Here is a 16521-nt window from a genome sequence, read left to right as displayed (position 1 = left end):
GGCTACACCACGCACATGCGTGCCCTGAAGGCGAATCTCCACACAGTACCCTGAGAGGCACAAGCCCTGCCAGGCTTCTGAACCGTCTCTGCATCATCAGGGTGCTGGGCGCCATGCTGGGTCACAGCTGTCTGCTCCATTCTCACCTCTCACAGTTCCTGAACTGCTTTCTCTGTGAAAGGATGTGCTGGTGTAAGGGGAGGCACATGGATGAGACGCTACCGTCTTGTCCATGAGGAGTCTGCAGCACCGTGGAGAGATGGGACAGAGGTGGAAGTGGGGGCCCCAGAGCTGTAATGGGAAGGCTCATGAACCCCAAGCGTTGGCTGGCACAGCCCTGGAGTCAGCCTTCCTGGTTCAGATCCTGGCTCCCCTGTGACCTTGAGGAATTATTTGACTTCTCCACATCACAATTTCTTCACACTTAAAATGGGAAGGATAATTAGCCAACTTCACAGGGTTTTATGGGGATGAAAGGAGTTGAAACATATGAAGTACTTAGAAGCGTGTCTGAAACACAAAAGCGTAAGTGCTAACAAAGATTCCCAGCCCAGGGCTGAGGCCCCCTTCATAAGAACAGCGTTAACAGTGCAAAGCAGCCGCAGGAGACAGATGGCCAGGGTTCCAGGCCAAACTCAGCCGCCTTCCAGCTGCACTACCACAGATAAGTTAGCACCCTCCCCACACCAGATGAAAGGACACGGAAACTGTGAGACACTTAGCCTGTGACTTAGCAAGAACATTATCGATGCTGGCAATGATCGCTGTTGTGGTTAATGACTGCGAGACAGCAGGGAGGGCTGAAGTTTTCCAGGTGAAGGAATTGGAAAAGACATCTAGGTGAAGGGGATGTTTGCGCTGACCAGTTGGCGTGTGCCTGGGTTTTCGTGAGGCTGAGCTGAGTTCTGGCTGTTGGGAGACCTGCTCACCTCCTGCGTACGCACCTCCAGCTCTCCTTCCTTTTTGCCCTTTATAGCTACACCTGGCAGGACGATCACAAAACAAAACATAACTGTTGGAAGGGAGAAGGAGAAGAGGAGGGAAAATGGAAAAGAAGGGAAGGGAAAGAGGAGAGATAGGTATAGATAGGTTTGGGGTGTGTGTGTGTGTGTGTGTGTGTGTGTGTGTGTGGCAGAGAGAGAGAGGTAGATCATTCTGCGGTTCCCAAACCTTCCATGGCTCCCTACTGCTTTCAGTATATATTCCACACTCCCAAGTCTGGCTTTCAAAGCCCTCTGCTACTTAGACCCAAGCACCCACTGCCCTCCTGGCCAAGGATGCGCTGAACTTGCCTTCACACCTTGGTTGCTATTCCTCCTAATCTGCAAGATTTGAGCCCAGCCAGTCCCCTCTCTTAAGACCCTAAGCCCCGCCTCCTCCTGTTGTCTTTCTCTCCATATTGGATCCTACTCTCGGCTTTGGCTTCTCTGAACACCTTAGGCCCACTTACTTGGCATTTCTTGGGCTCTATGAGTGTTTCATGTCTTCCCTAGTAGACCAGAGGTGTACTTAGAGCAGACGCTCTCTTGGACTTCTTTGTGTCTCTCTCAACCCCGCCACACACCAGCACCAACGTTTTTGCTCAAAGCCTTGTTTGTACACAATAGGGATTCAATAAATATTTGCTGAAAGGTCTTGGAAAATGAGTTGGAAATAATAACCTGTTGATGTTTGGGAAATTAATGATATTTAACATTAAGCACAACTATATCCTCACTATTATAATAGTTTATACTTGGAATAAAGAGAAATAAATAAAGGATAAAGTAAATGTCCTAGGAAGTTAAATCTAGATGGAAAAATGTAGGTAACCTAAAAAAAGGCAAAAGGAATATAATAGTTAAATCATCTGATTTCAACTCTAGTTCAGAATGAGCCCACAGAAAGAAACCACCCGTAGACTTTGGTGGAAAGGTTTGGCCTTGTAACAGCTGCAGGGAACTGAATCCCCACAACCCTGGCTTGTATTGTACAACAATTAAGCTGTGTAAGCAGTTAACCCCTCACATCTCCAGGGGGCTAGTTTCCAGATATACCCCACCACTATGGCGAGTTTCAGCGGGGTGTTAGGGATGGAAGGATCTGCGAAGCTTGGTTCTTGCTGTTGCTGTCTCCTGAGATGTTGGTGTACCTCATGAAGGTGTGATGCTGAGCTCCTTGCTCTCCTACCTGGCCCATCTTATATCTCCACCTTTTTCTTACTAACAGATTGGTTACTGGAATGAAGATGATAAGTTTGTCCCTGCAGCCACCGATGCTCAAGCTGGGGGAGATAACTCCAGCGTTCAGAACAGAACGTACATCGTCACTACAATCCTAGTGAGTCCTCTGTCGAGGTTGCTTGGGATTCAAGCCAGACTAGCATAAAGAGTGAGAGCTGGTCATTCCTTTTGCCAAAAACTGTACCATAGATAAACATAGAGATTGGAAAGGGGGATACTCTGTAAATAAGAGGACCTGAATTTTCACTCTGCATCTCTTAGACTCATTATGTCCTTGGATAAGCCAATGCATGCTCTGGGGCCACTCTCCTCATATATGACACTTAAGGGTGACACAAAGTGGTGCTGGTTTTCATACTCCACCCTGCCACAGTAGAAGCCTTTGCCCCCCTAAGTCTAGCACAGAAAGGACAGAGAAATGAAACTGCTGTGATTTTCAGTGGTTGATAATGAGAAATCTGAAGCCTATTCTTGATCTACTTCCTCTTTTCCCAGAGTTATCTAAAATAAATAAATAAATTCAAACAAGAGCTCCCAGAACATAATTTAAAAAGCCATTCATCATATTTCAATGGAGAAACATTCTGATGTTTTAAAAGCTTGATTCCTTATCCCAAGATGTTTATAAATGGATGCAGAAATTCAGGAAATAGATCTAGGGGCTGGAGAGACTGCCCTGTGTTGTTAGCCAACATCAAAAGTGTACTCTTCTGCCCTGCTGAAGAGGGTGCCAGGGTGAACCCATGACCCACATCCTCTGTCTCCTTGTTTCTTTACCAGGAAGATCCTTATGTGATGCTCAAGAAGAACGCCAACCAGTTTGAAGGCAATGACCGCTACGAGGGCTACTGTGTAGAGCTGGCAGCGGAGATTGCCAAGCATGTGGGCTACTCCTACCGTCTGGAGATCGTCAGCGATGGGAAATATGGAGCACGGGATCCTGACACCAAGGCCTGGAACGGCATGGTGGGAGAGCTGGTCTATGGGGTACGTTCCTCCCAGGGTGGAGCTGGAGGGCAGAGACAGAGGGTTTGAAGGTAATCATTTGGTGGCTGGATGGTCTTGCACACAAGTGCCTGTTAGACCCCACAATTGAATATCGTTGCAGCTGAATAGATAACATCAGTCCAAAACCATTGTCTTAAGACATGCTTTGCTCAGGTTCCAGGTCTCAGCATCTTGTGACTTAGGCTCCAAGGTCAATTTTCTCAAGGCAGATTGTTGAGTTATCACTGCCCTACTCAAATTCTAAATTTCTACTCTGGGATTCGATGCAACTGGATCAAACTAATTTTCTAGTCATTTGCTTCTATAGACCCTCTGGTGCAACTTCCAGTTCAGCCAACCTGTCCCCCCATTCTCCCTATTCCCTACAGTGCTCCCTGCCATTCTCCACCTCTAAGATCCTCCTCCAAAACCTGCCTCACATGTTACTTTTGGCAAGCTGTCTTTTCTTCCTCCCTCAATGAGTGCAGACATCCCTTTGAACTGTTCTTGGCTTTTCCCTGTAGAACTTATGAGAATGTCCTTACCCTGCCTGGTATAGTAGCGATCTGTGGGATAGTGGTAGAGCTACCCCATCTCTATATCACTCACCACACTCGAAATAACTGCATGCATGATGGCTGTAAAATCTTCAATAAACTAAAGCAGTTTCGAGAAGCCACTGAACGTCCCGCACTTGTTAGTATTTAAGGAGTCATTGAGAGGCAAGAGATTCCCCACCAATCTACACATTTTAAAGCAGGAAAAGACAATGAGAGAATAGTAAACGAGAGTGTAGAATCAAGGAGTGTGAATTGTATGATTCACATCAGAGCTCATGTGGGTTTTCCTAGCCCTCAGAAAGGGTGCAGAGCTTGGAACGTGGCCATAATCAAACCGAAAGGGAGGAAAGCATTCCAGAAATTTCTAAAGTGTACACAACAGGAGAGCGGTGGGAGGGAGGAAGCCCTGTCGTGCCGAGGGCTCTGAGTGAGCCAGGGCGCAGGGAAGAGCGTGGACTGGTTCAGCGGGCCCTGGGAGAGCGTGGAGGGGCCTGAGGAAGGGAACAGTGAAGGGCAGTGGAAGAACATGGCGGCTCTGTGCAGGAAAGGGGCCAGTGTGGCCCCACTCACAGAAGCCGGAAACTCCAGCAGGGGATTTGGAGTGGAAGCACTGAGGCTGGGCCCCGTGATGATGCTCAGTGCTGGTCAGGAGGCAAAAAAAAAAAATCACTTAAAGGAATTGTAAATCTCATCATCTCATAGCAGGGCAAGGTGAGTTTTGAGAATTCGGGGATACACAAAGGGAATTCAAAAAAAGAAGAAAATGGAGTTAAAAATAAAAAAATAAAATAAAATAATAAAATATTCCTCAGGGAGAGAGGGCTTCTGAGACAACCTGTGAAGGTCGCTCATAGGCTGAGGAACGGGCTGTGCTTTCCTCTTTCTTCTTTCCTCCGCTGCCTTTCACTTTGGAAGCTCCACTGAGGAAAGACAGAGGTCTGGATAGAGCTTCTGGAGGCTGGTTTCCATGGGAACTTCCACCAAGCTCTTAAGGTCATCTCCATGGCAACAGCTGTGAACTTTTCACCTTCCCCAGCACTCATCTTCACCTTCACCTCATGTAATTCAGCCCCTTAGTAAAAAGCCTGTGATCTGGGCAGAATAACCGTGTGATCAACTTGAGGACAAGCCCCCAGTGCCAGCTGCCAGTGTTGAGCCATTGGCTCATCAGAGCTCAGACAAGCAGGAGTCACCTCTGCATGCCTCCGTGGTTAGTCCTTCCCTTGGTCTCCCCTTGCCAGGGTCTGTCCCTCTTCCCAGTAAATCTGGTTTCCACACTGGGCCCAACTGGCTAACTCTTCCTTTATTTTAAGTTCATCTTTCTTTTTCAATTCCCCTGAGAAAGAACAAAGGGGTTCAGAAAAATCTTTCTCAACCACAAACCATCAGAAAAGTCTGGAAAAATTCATCCAGATGACTCTGAATTTATTCTTTCTTTGCCTTGGGTATAGCTGCTCTCTCTTGTTTTTAGCTATAATCGTAGCAGTAATATTTCATCAAATCACACTGCTCATGTGCCCCATGCTAGGCTATCCTCCTATCAACCCTGTGAAATAGGTAAGGTTATTTTTCTATTTTGTAGATGAGGAATCTGAGGCCCAGAGAAGTTAGATGATTTGGCAAAGGACACACAGCCAATAACAGCAGAGTTGGGAATACAATTCTGCTGTTTGTACTACACAGTAAGACAGACTCTATAGAAATCATAACATCCAAACACTGGACCGTAAAGCCAGTATTATCCAAGCCAGTGGTGTTCTCAATGAGGAAATGATGCCACTTGTAGCTGGTTTCTGCTTCTTGTTGGGGACTGTTGCTGTGCCTTATTTCCAGATGCATGACTGTCCATCCTTTGTCTTGGTGAAGCAGAAGGAGAGTGAGCTTTGCAGGCAGACACCTGGACTTGAGTTTCAACTCCGCCAACTTACCAGCTACATGAGGTCTGCAAGATAGGGAACTCCTCCAAGGTCACCTTCCTGAAACACAGATAGTGAATTCTTTATCACAGAGCCATTCTGGGGATATTCACCTGCACCATGCCTGGCTCAGAGCAGATCTACACCCCCAATAGTTTTATGTATATTTTGGGAATTTTTTTTCAGGGGGGGGTATTGAACTCAGGGGCATTCAACCACTGAGCCACATCCCCAGCCCTGTTTTGTATTTTATTTAGAGACAAGGTCTCACCGAGTTGCTTAGCCCCTCACTGTCGCTGAGCCTGGCTTTGAAATTGCTATCCTCCTGCCTCAGCCTCCCGAGCTGCAGGGATTACAGGCATGCTCCACTGTACCCTGTTTTTTTCCCCCCCATATCAAAGATATATACCACATTCCCAAAATTGCTTTGAACCAAGCATGGCATATTTCATTTTGGGATCTCCTAGTTCAGTGGGTTCTCAAAGTGTAGACACCGCTTCAACATTGCTGGGAACTTGTTGAAATTGCAAATTCTCACATCTCTGTCCAGATTCATTGAATCTAGAAACCCTGCCATATATGATTTTGAAAGCCCTCCATGTGATTCTGATGCATCCTCAAATTTGAGAGCCATTGTCCCCAGATGTCAGTTTACAAAAATAATTTCTAGCACCTATAAAATGGTCACACTTCATGGCACTCTCAAGTGGTTGAATTAACTTGACCTTCACCCCCCAAAAAATGTGAAGTAAATATTTAAAACAAGAATTATGGTGCCTTTTTATAAATGCTTAGAGAAATGAATGATCCAAGGACAAACAATTTTAGAAATATTGCTTCCAACATACTCTTCTTGGAAATTGTCAGTGCTTAGTGGTCTTTTAAAGGGTTGAAGGAATCTGCCCTAAAATAACCTGTTTAAATCTGTATTTTCCAAGTATGTTAATTTTCATGTATACTTATTAACATCTTTCCAGAAATATTTCATGGAACGCATTTTTGAACCACTAAATGAATGAAGCATTAAGATAATGTGATTCTTTAATTTTCCAGCCTATGATCCTTTCTGTTCACTCATGTCAGGGAGCATCAGACAAATCCATTTAATACCCTGTACCATGTTCTGAGCTGGTCTGCATTCACCCTGTGGGTTATTTCCAGTCAATTCCTCCAAGTCATTTACATTACATTTCTCTCTCATTCCTTTTCTATGCTAAGTTACAGATAAAAGAGTAGATATCTTTTTCCTTGTACTGATTTGTAAGTATTTGTTAAAAAAAAATCAAGATTTATGCAGCAGGTGTTGGTGGGATGAGGGGAGAACAGCATTACTATGAAACTCACACCTGACTCCTGCAGCATTTTATGGAGTTTTTCTATAAGTGAGAACTTAAGTCATTCTGAAGCCAGGCTTTTTATTCCACTTAAAGCACCTTCTCAGTAGTCCCAGCAAATGAGAGTTACTAGAAGGAATCTCTAAGTAGCAGCCGACTGGTGGTTTGGCAGGACCCTCATCTGCACAGTGTCTGTTCCAAGCTTCACATCTGGGCTGCTATACAGCAGCGTAAGACAAAGCCATTCTCCCCAACAGACTTGTCTAAGCACGTCTCTCATTTCAGAAATGAATGTTGTGGCAACTGTCCATAGAAGCCCTTTTGAGTTTCCAGGATCTCTTGATCTCGGGCCAACAGAGCGCTGGATTTTTATTGAGTAGATGCCAGTGTGTCTGTGATCAGAGGTAAGAATGAAGGAAGAGCAAAGGCCTGGAGATTCCACATGCTGGATACCCAAGGATGAACATTCATTGCAATCTTTTCATGTTCATCCACATGCTGGATTTGAAAATTAAAAATTAAATTAATTGCATATTTCTTAGCAGTTTTTCTGGGGGGAAAAAAAAGTTGAAAATCTACTGCACTTTCTCACCACCAGACTCCTACTCTCATGGTCCCTGATTCCTGGCATGCTGTTCTGTACCAGAACAACCTGTCATAACTCTACCCTCCTTTAATGCCCAATGTACATGTCACCTGTTCCATGATTCAGTTTCTGATCTCTCCAGCCAGAATGAATCCCTTCCAGGTCTCCTGTAGCATTTTATATCTCTTAGACAACATGCATCCCATTAACCTTACAGACTGGAAAGGTTGTGTATCTGTATATTTGTGTGTATGTGTGTGTGTGTGTGTGTGTGCGCGCGCGCGCGCCCACATATTCATGCGTTTTCCCTGCCAATTTGTAATTGCAATTGCGTGTGGAGACCATTGCTTACCTTCAGCTTTCAGCCTAGAGCTTATACATAAGTGCTCAATAAATGTTTATTGAGTTAAATTTGCCTTTACCACCTCATTAGCCAGGATGATCTTGGATGCAAGTAAAAGAAATTCAATTCAAAGTGGCTTAGGCAAACAGAAAGACTGGTTCATTTTCTTGGCGACAGATCTCTGAATGTATTGACACATGTTCCTAAGGAGGCCAAGGTAAGGCCTGAATTTAGAGTGGCCCAAGTTACAGCACCAGGGATTATCCTCAGCATCTCTCAGTTCTGGCTGTTAGGGGTAATGCTCAGTAGACTCCCTTGGCTCTAATGCCATCCTTCAGTGAGACTTCCCAGGTCGGGGGTAGAGTATGCTGATTGGCCAGACCTGGGTTATGTGCTTCCCCATGTAACAAGCGTAGCCAGCCCCACTCCAACCTGGGCAGCTGAGAGGAGGGAGGGCAAGGGTGGTTTTCCAGCCACAGGAAGGAGACATGGCTGCTGGACAGGCAAAATCAACAGACAGAACCACAGCCTCCTTCTTGCAGGATGAAGAAGCTGTCTCTGGTAAGTGGAGCTGTCAGATCCTAGGATAATCCCTCCAGTAAAATATTGAGCTGATCATCCATTTGTCAGGAATAGAGCCAGAGTGGTTGACTTCTAAATTCTTTCCCATTTTCACATCTTTTCAGAGACAAAAGAATATTCACAGTGAAGAGAGAAATGAGAACAAAGAAAGCTGCTGAGCTCAACTGAATTTTATTTATTTATTTTTGCAGAGAGCTGATGTGGCTGTGGCCCCCTTAACGATCACCTTGGTTCGGGAAGAGGTTATAGACTTCTCCAAGCCATTTATGAGTCTGGGCATCTCCATCATGATTAAAAAGCCACAGAAGTCCAAGCCAGGAGTCTTCTCCTTCCTCGACCCCTTGGCGTACGAGATTTGGATGTGCATCGTCTTTGCCTACATCGGAGTGAGCGTGGTCCTCTTCCTGGTCAGTCGCTTCAGCCCCTATGAATGGCACAGTGAAGAGTTTGAGGAGGGACGAGACCAGACGACCAGCGACCAGGCGAATGAGTTTGGGATATTCAATAGCTTGTGGTTCTCGCTGGGAGCTTTCATGCAGCAAGGATGTGACATTTCTCCCAGGTCAGTTCCCTTTTCTCCTTCGTGCTACACAATGCTATGTTTTTCTTGGAAAAAAAATTACTGGAAACTTAAGAGATGGGAATTATTTCCAGATTTCATTGTTTTCAGTTTTTCTACTCCTCCTTATGGTCCATTGTCCTTTGCATGCTGTGGATTATCTGGATGCATCTATGGTTGGGCCAGCATTTTGTACTGTCTGGTTAATGTGCTCTGTGTCAAGATTGATAGGCATGGGGTGGGGAGGTGGCACCCATCTGTAATCCCAGCAGCTCAGGAGGCTGAGACAGGAGAATCGCAAGTTCAAAATCGGCCTCAGCAAAAGTGAGGTACTAAGCAGTTCAGTGAGATGCTGTCTCTAAATAAAATACAAAATAGGGCTGGGGATGTGGCTCAGGGGGCAAGCACCCCTGAATCCCAATCCCCAGTACTAAAAAAAAAAAAAAAAAAAGATTGATGGCATAATCATGACTGATGTTTCTCTGAAAGGCACATAGAAAGAATGGAGTTGGCGGGGGGGGAGGGAACAGTGCTATATAACTAACATTTATTGAATACTTACTATACAACAAGCAAGGTTTGAGTCTTGTACATGCATCATCTCAATGGAACCTCACTCAAGCAGAAATGGGGCTCACAGTATACCTACCCTCATGTTGAATCTCTTTCCCAAGGTTACACAGCCAGGGGAAGGGGGAGTGGAGACTCACACCACTGTCCTTACTCCTGCATGGGGGCAGGGTCATGGGTTATGAGTAGGTCGTAGCACTGGCTATAGTCCACAGACTTTCTGTGTGGCCCTGGGCAAGTCACCTTACCCTGGTGTACCTGTATCTTAAAATGGTTTTCTTCTTCTTGGTTCTGAGAAAGACTTCAGAAAAACTCCAATTCCAGGGATGATATTTATTTGTTCCTAGTGGTCCAAACATGGGCTTTCTCAGAGATGCCTCAAATACCACACTGAAAGTACCAGGGTCATCAAGTCAGTAGGATTTGAACCCTTTATGTGGAACCAGAGTGGCTCCATTTTTGTCTGCTGTATACATTGCATTTGTAGATATGATTTATTTTGCAGGAAAAAAAGGGGGGAAGCATTTGAAAACTACCAATCTAGACCAATTTCCACTTTTACTGGCTTCCTATCTATGCATGATGTACTTTCTTTACATTTTGAAATGTTCAAGCCATACATCCCCTCTAATTTACTGATAAATAGTACTGACTAGATTTGCTTTTCCAGTTGCTTAGTGTCTGTGATCTTTCTCCAGTAGACATTCCCTTGTAGAACACCAAATTTCAAAAGCAGGTGCGGAGACATGGCTTAGGATTTGGCCTCCAGAGATAAATCCAGGTTACAAGTGCATTAATACCAGGCTTCATGGAATGCCTGGGAGGCATCTCTACCCACATTGCCATCTTGCATTTTGAGTGTCAATGAAGACTGAGGTTTCCAAGTGGCAATGGAGTAAAATCTTCCTGAGAAGCTTTTCCCAGAACTTATTATTCCTGCTTCATAATTTGGAAAGTCTCATCGTTCACCATTATAATCTTGTTTTTCTTTAAATAAGAAGACAGTTGGGGGGTAGGGGACGTGGGGGAGGAGGTGTGAGACTGGATGCGTGGCCAATACTGGAAAACACATGGCAAAGAGTAGCAAGAACCAAGCAGGGGAAGGGCTCACTTAAAAATAAATCGGGCCAGTGGATAAACAGTGGGAAGAAATTATTCCTATCATCTACTCAGTGTAATGTCGGCCCACCAAAACACGTCTGTGTCCAGAGCTTGTCCTTCTCTGTCAATTCTTTTTCAGTGGGCATCTACCTCTTAGCAGCATCCTTGAGGTTCTATCTTACGCTGGGTTTTCAAACTCCCCCCAGCCTCTCTTCCTTCCCGTGTTGCTCAGCTGGCCCCACAGAGTATTTGACTTCATGACCCCTGATTGCAAGAGAATTTTCAAACTGTGCTCCCTGGACTTTTGAGGGTTCTGCTGGGGTATCTCAGGAAGCCACACTGGGGTGGAGACAAGACTGACCAGCCAAATATCCAGCCGCCCTCCTCCCCAGCTCTACCAAAACAACCCCACTCTATGCTTCTCCTTTCCCATTGGTAAAATGCAAGGAATGGTTTCTACCTGGGGTATTGCTGTGAGGTTTAAAAGACATGGCCATACATAGAACCTGTACCGATGCCTCACCTTCACATAGGAAGCCTGTAAAATGCATGCTATTTTTTAAAATTTATTTTGTACATTGTACTTTGACTCGACTTCACTAGAAGGAAGGGTGCCACTGATTGGAAAGCCTACTGTGCTCTTCTGAAGAAGGCCAGGGACAAAGAAAAAATAGCCAATGGTTCATCCAGGGACCAAGAATATCTGGATTCTTGGAGCTCCTCCCCAAAGGAACTTGGAGGAAGAATTTGGGATTTGGGATGAAAGGGTCTGATAGATATGACTGACAGTGTGCACCATAGTAATTAGTTTTATCCACTTCGGATAGACTTTTCCCTACTAAGCCCACCTTGCCAATCCCAGAGCTTAACAGCCTGTAAGAGTCAGACTGTGAGTCACAATGTTTCCTGGAAATATTCATTAAAAAGAGAAGGTTTATTTCATCTTACTTTGGGCCAGACAAAAAGACAAAGATGCAGGACAGTCATCAGGGTCAGAGGCCAAGCAGAAAATCATCGACACCAGCAGACATCCTTTTGTTGTCTACCTATTTCTCAGTGTTCTAATATGCACAACACTGTGTAAAACCCTCTGGCTGCTATAGGAGAAGGTATTTTGTAAGGTGCTTGCATATGTCAAACATTCCTCCAAATGAGCCTCAGTTCACTGCTCACACTGCTTATTTAGAGAATGTATCACAAATCCTCAATAATTTAGGATTTGTAAAACCAAATTTTATCAGAATTTCATGTACCTGCACTTACAACACAAATTCCTTTGTCTCCTTCTACTCTTTTTAAAGTTATTATTAATGTCTAGTAACAAAAAAAAAAAAACAACAAAATGTGGCTGAATGTAGTTGTCTACAAGTAACAAACCTGATCACAGTAGTATAAACAAACTAGGAGTTATCTTTTCCATATCATAAGAAAAATGGGCCAGGCACAGTGGTGCATGTCTTTAAAGCCAGGGATTCAGGAGGCTGAGGTAGGAAGATCGAAAGGTTGAGGCCAGCCTCAGCAACTTATTGAGACCCTGTCTCCAAATTTTAAAATAAATAAATAAATAAAGGGTGGGGATGTTCAATCCCTGGTATCAAAAAAGAAAGAATGAAACAAACATGGGATCAGGCAGTGGAATATGGTTCAAGGTCGACTATTCTGTAATTTTCTTGGTCTTTCTTCTTGATCACAAAATGAAAGCTCCCAGACATTGTTTCCTGTGAGAGGGGGTAGAAGTGTTCCCAGCCGTGTCTGTCTCTCTGCATCAGGAAAACAAAAGCTTAGCACAGTACTTCCCACCACTAGTAGATGTCTGCTGCTATCTAGAACATCACAAACAGCAGACTATTTGGAGGGAGACCCGGAAGGCAGGGATTGAGGCTTTCCAGCCTCTGGAGTAGAAGAGGTGTGATGGATGGTTGGAATCAACCAGCAGCCCTAGCCACATCCCTGAATTTAATGTTTTCTGCATGAGCACCACAAACACATAAAAATAACCTATAATGATTGTTCACTTTATTACTGGTACATATACAGTTATATACCCACAATTGTGTATTCAAAATTTGTCTTGGGTTCGATCCTCAGTACCACATACAAATAAAGGTGTTGTGTCCGCCAAAAACTAAAAACAAAAAATAAATATTAAAAAAAAAAAATTGTCTTATACCCCTAGCCAGCAAGTGCTCCTGAAATGCTTTAAAACACCTCCCTCTTCCCCTTGAAAGGTTTAGATAGAAAAATTGTCTTTTTCTAACTTATTTGAACATTGCAAGTTAAAATTCAACTTAGCGGGGTCGGGGTTATGGCTCAGTGGTTGAGACTTGCCTAGCATGTGTGAGGCACTGGGTTAGATTCTCAGCACCGCATATAAATAAGTTTTTTTTAAATGTCAATTGAAAACTAAGAAAATGTTTTTAAAAAGGTTCAAATTAGCTGTGATCACAGATACAATGGTTTTGTCATGAGGTTGATGGCAAGACTAGAAAGCCATCCGTGAATGGACTCTGTAAGGCCTGCTTCCTGTGCCCAAAGACCTATTTTTAATAGATATTGTGGATTCTTTTTTCCACACAGGGAGATTTTGAGAAAGGATTATACTAAAGGTGAAATGAAAATAAACATAATCAAAATTTATCTTTGGCTCCCCCAAATCTACTTTAAGTCCCTTTCCTCCCTATTTGGGGCCCACACCATTCCCTTATTCAGCAGATATTGATAACGGCCTATGGCATGCAGAGCATGGTTTTAGGTGCTGAGAATATGAACTTCAATTGATGATGGAGCTGGATGCAGGGTAGGAGTTTTTTCCTTTGCCTTTGCTGGTACAGTGGTAAAAGGCATTAAACTAGTAATTGTGAACATATGAATTGTGATGTGCTACAAATAAAGTGAACCGGCCTTGGATGATAAAGGAAGTGTAATTAAAGGAGACTTACTTAGAGTGTTCCAGGAAGATTTCTCTGAGGCCTTGATGGGTAAAAGGGAGCTAGTTTATATAGAGCTGAGAGACAAAATAGCCTCGTGCAGAGACCCTTCAGAGTTTAGTGCTCTCAAGGACTGGAGGACCAACTTGTGTATCTGGTTTGTAGTGAGTGAAGACAGCAGGGGTTTGAGATCATATTGGAGAAGTAGACCAAGGCAAGATCATGCAGGGCCATGGTATAAATGTGAGGTTTTACTCTAAATGAAATGGAAAGCCATTGGGGTGTTTTAAACAAGAGAAGGGTTGATTTGCATGCTAAACTACCACTCTGGGAAGCTATAAAGAAAATGAGTTAAAGCACAGAAGAGTCCAGAGGAGAAACAGAGGGGCTGAACAAGAGGCTCTCACAGCCATCCAGGAGAAATTACAGTGATGGAAATGACGATGATGGTCATGGACATGGATTTATGGTCTACTTGGAAACCGTAATTGACAGGACTTGCTGATGGAGTGGATCTATGAGGATGTAGACAGGGAGGACTCAAGGGTGAATCTGAGAGGGAGGGAGCATTTGGAAAACATGGACGCAGAGACTTTTAGCTCTGAGTAGGATCTGAGGATGCTCTGGTTTATCTGTCTCATTACAGATGAGGGAATTGAGACCTAAGAAGGTATTTTTCCCTAATATCACCCAGGCAACACCCATGGCTCACGGATACTCAGACCAATCCTTCCCTACCACGAAGTCTCAACCCAAGGCACCATTACCTACAAGTGAACTAAGAGCAACTGTCTGCAACAGTCATTTCCCCATCCACCTCCATGGAGTTGGTACTTTCCTAGGTTTAGAAGAAGAGGGGTAGGAGGGCGCTTGGGGAATAGAGAAAAATGGGAAATTAAAATTTCAGGTTTCAGAAAGCGCCCTTTTTATCCTGTTCATACTCTGCATCAGCACAGATAATAATTATCTCTACCTGGTAAAGATAATTACTCTCAGTGAGAAGTCTCAGGCGGGGGAGTGATGGCATTTTGGAGATCTCCCAGAACCCTAGGTAACACGGGTACACACACACACACAGACACACACACACACACACACACCCTTCAGCTAATTTACTTGTCGGGACTGACTCACCATGGGAACAGGGTAGGCAAGAAGGAAAACCCAAGCAGATAGCCAATGAAAGCTTGACCTTTGTATGCACATAAATTCCATGGCAACCAATATGCCTCCAGCATTGAGAGATGATGCGAAAACCTCCCCCTGTCCCTCCTGCTCTCCCTCCTACACTCGCAGAGAGGGGCATGGAGACCCATTTCTCTTGCTCATCTTGAGTGTCTTGCTCATCCTGAGGTCACCAGAGTGTTGTGGGGGAGAGAAGAAAGCTAAGAGTTGATGAAAACAGCCTGAATTTAAAAACTGTTCTCATTTTGAAAACACAAGTCTGGTTTAGGCCACAGGTTCATGGCTGTAAGGGACAGTGTCACAGGATGGTGTGGACAACAGTAAGCAAGAAATGTGTGATGGATGATAAACACTCTGGGTCTTGGGACTAGGTGTGGGGTTTCTGCTGGGATCCCCTACAGCAGAATCACTTGGGTGTCTGTCCCAGTGCTGGTTCTCAGACCTGCGGAACAGGAAGCTCTGCGGTTGGTGAGACGGTTGTGAATGTTTCGTGAACCTCCCCACCCAGAGCAGATGGGCATAAAAGTTTGGTAGTCACTGAGCCAGCATGTTGTCTAGGTAAGATCACTTAAAAAGTACAGAAAGCGAGGTCAATGGGGCAGCAAGAAAGGGTGTCAATTAACAGCCATCGGCACTGATCCCAGGGCCTGCCTGCTCACTGCCCTATGATAACTGCTAATGAGCAAGGCCCTGGGAACAGAGTGGTCAATTGTGACCACTGAAGGCGGAGGACTTGCTGGTGACCCTGCCTTTCTCCTGCAGCCCAGGCTATCAGAAGGGGGTCACAGGGGGATTCACAAGAGTAAATTCCCCTTCAATGCCTTTCCCTCACAAGTAACCCCAAAGCAGAGGGATTAGCCCAGGTGAGGTGACTTTGCAATCCTGGCAGGTGTGGTGTGTACGTGGACCATCCGTGGGTCATTCCCATGACAAGGGTTGGTGGAGGGGACTCAGCTTATTCCCACCCATGTTTTCAATTTTAATTCTCTGCTGCCTTATGGTGAGTCCCAGAGCCAGGTTCTGCTACTGAGCAGCTTCACAGACCTTTTGAGAAAGAAGAACACTAAATTTTGGAAGCTCCAAAAGTGGCATTGGAGTTATTGAAATGAGCGCAATAGCAGGAGAACAAGAGCTTCCTGGATGCAAATGAAAGTGGACATTTTCTTTATTTCAGCCAGCAGTTCTGGCCATCAGGTAGGAGGGAGTCCAGTTGCTCTTTCTTTCTTTCTTTTTTTTTATACCTTTATTTCACTTATTTATTTCTATGTGGTGCTGAGGATAGAACCCAGGGTCTCACGTGTGCGAGGCTAGCACTCTACCGCTGAGCCTCGACCCCAGCCCAGTAGCTCTTTCTTTAGGTAGCACCGAAGTCCACCGCTTGAACCGTTTAATTAAAAGAGAATTTTTCCCCCTCCAAAATTACAATAGGCGCTTTTTCAGAAAGTTTTTCACAGAGCCGAATGGGATGTTTAGGATCAATTATGCACATATTTCTTCATCAAATGTTTCTTTAGCATGGTTTCTAGTGCTGTGGGGACCATTGAACAAAGCAAACATTCCTGTCCTCCTGCTCATCCAGTGGGACAAGCAATAAGCAAAACCAAAATGGAACCGACACTCACGTCCCAGTTTGGGGGGATTCTGGTTTA

At 44.6% G+C, this 16521-nt stretch overlaps 1 protein-coding gene across 4 annotated transcripts in view; it reads left to right on the top strand.

Moving 5' to 3' along the window:
* Gria1 (glutamate ionotropic receptor AMPA type subunit 1) overlaps nt 1-16521 on the top strand; it is a 298993-nt gene that overhangs the window by 202606 nt on the left and 79866 nt on the right. For all 4 annotated transcript variants that reach the window (XM_027938610.2, XM_027938605.2, XM_027938604.2 and 1 more), the window contains 3 exons: nt 2209-2319; nt 3003-3209; nt 8722-9092. In XM_027938610.2, coding sequence (XP_027794411.1) covers nt 2209-2319; nt 3003-3209; nt 8722-9092 — 689 coding nt within the window. The remainder of the gene's footprint in view (nt 1-2208; nt 2320-3002; nt 3210-8721; nt 9093-16521) is intronic.

This window comes from Marmota flaviventris, chromosome 5 (genome assembly GCF_047511675.1).
Source record: "Marmota flaviventris isolate mMarFla1 chromosome 5, mMarFla1.hap1, whole genome shotgun sequence".
NCBI lineage: Eukaryota > Metazoa > Chordata > Mammalia > Rodentia > Sciuridae > Marmota > Marmota flaviventris.
This window is presented reverse-complemented; position numbering and strand designations above follow the sequence as displayed.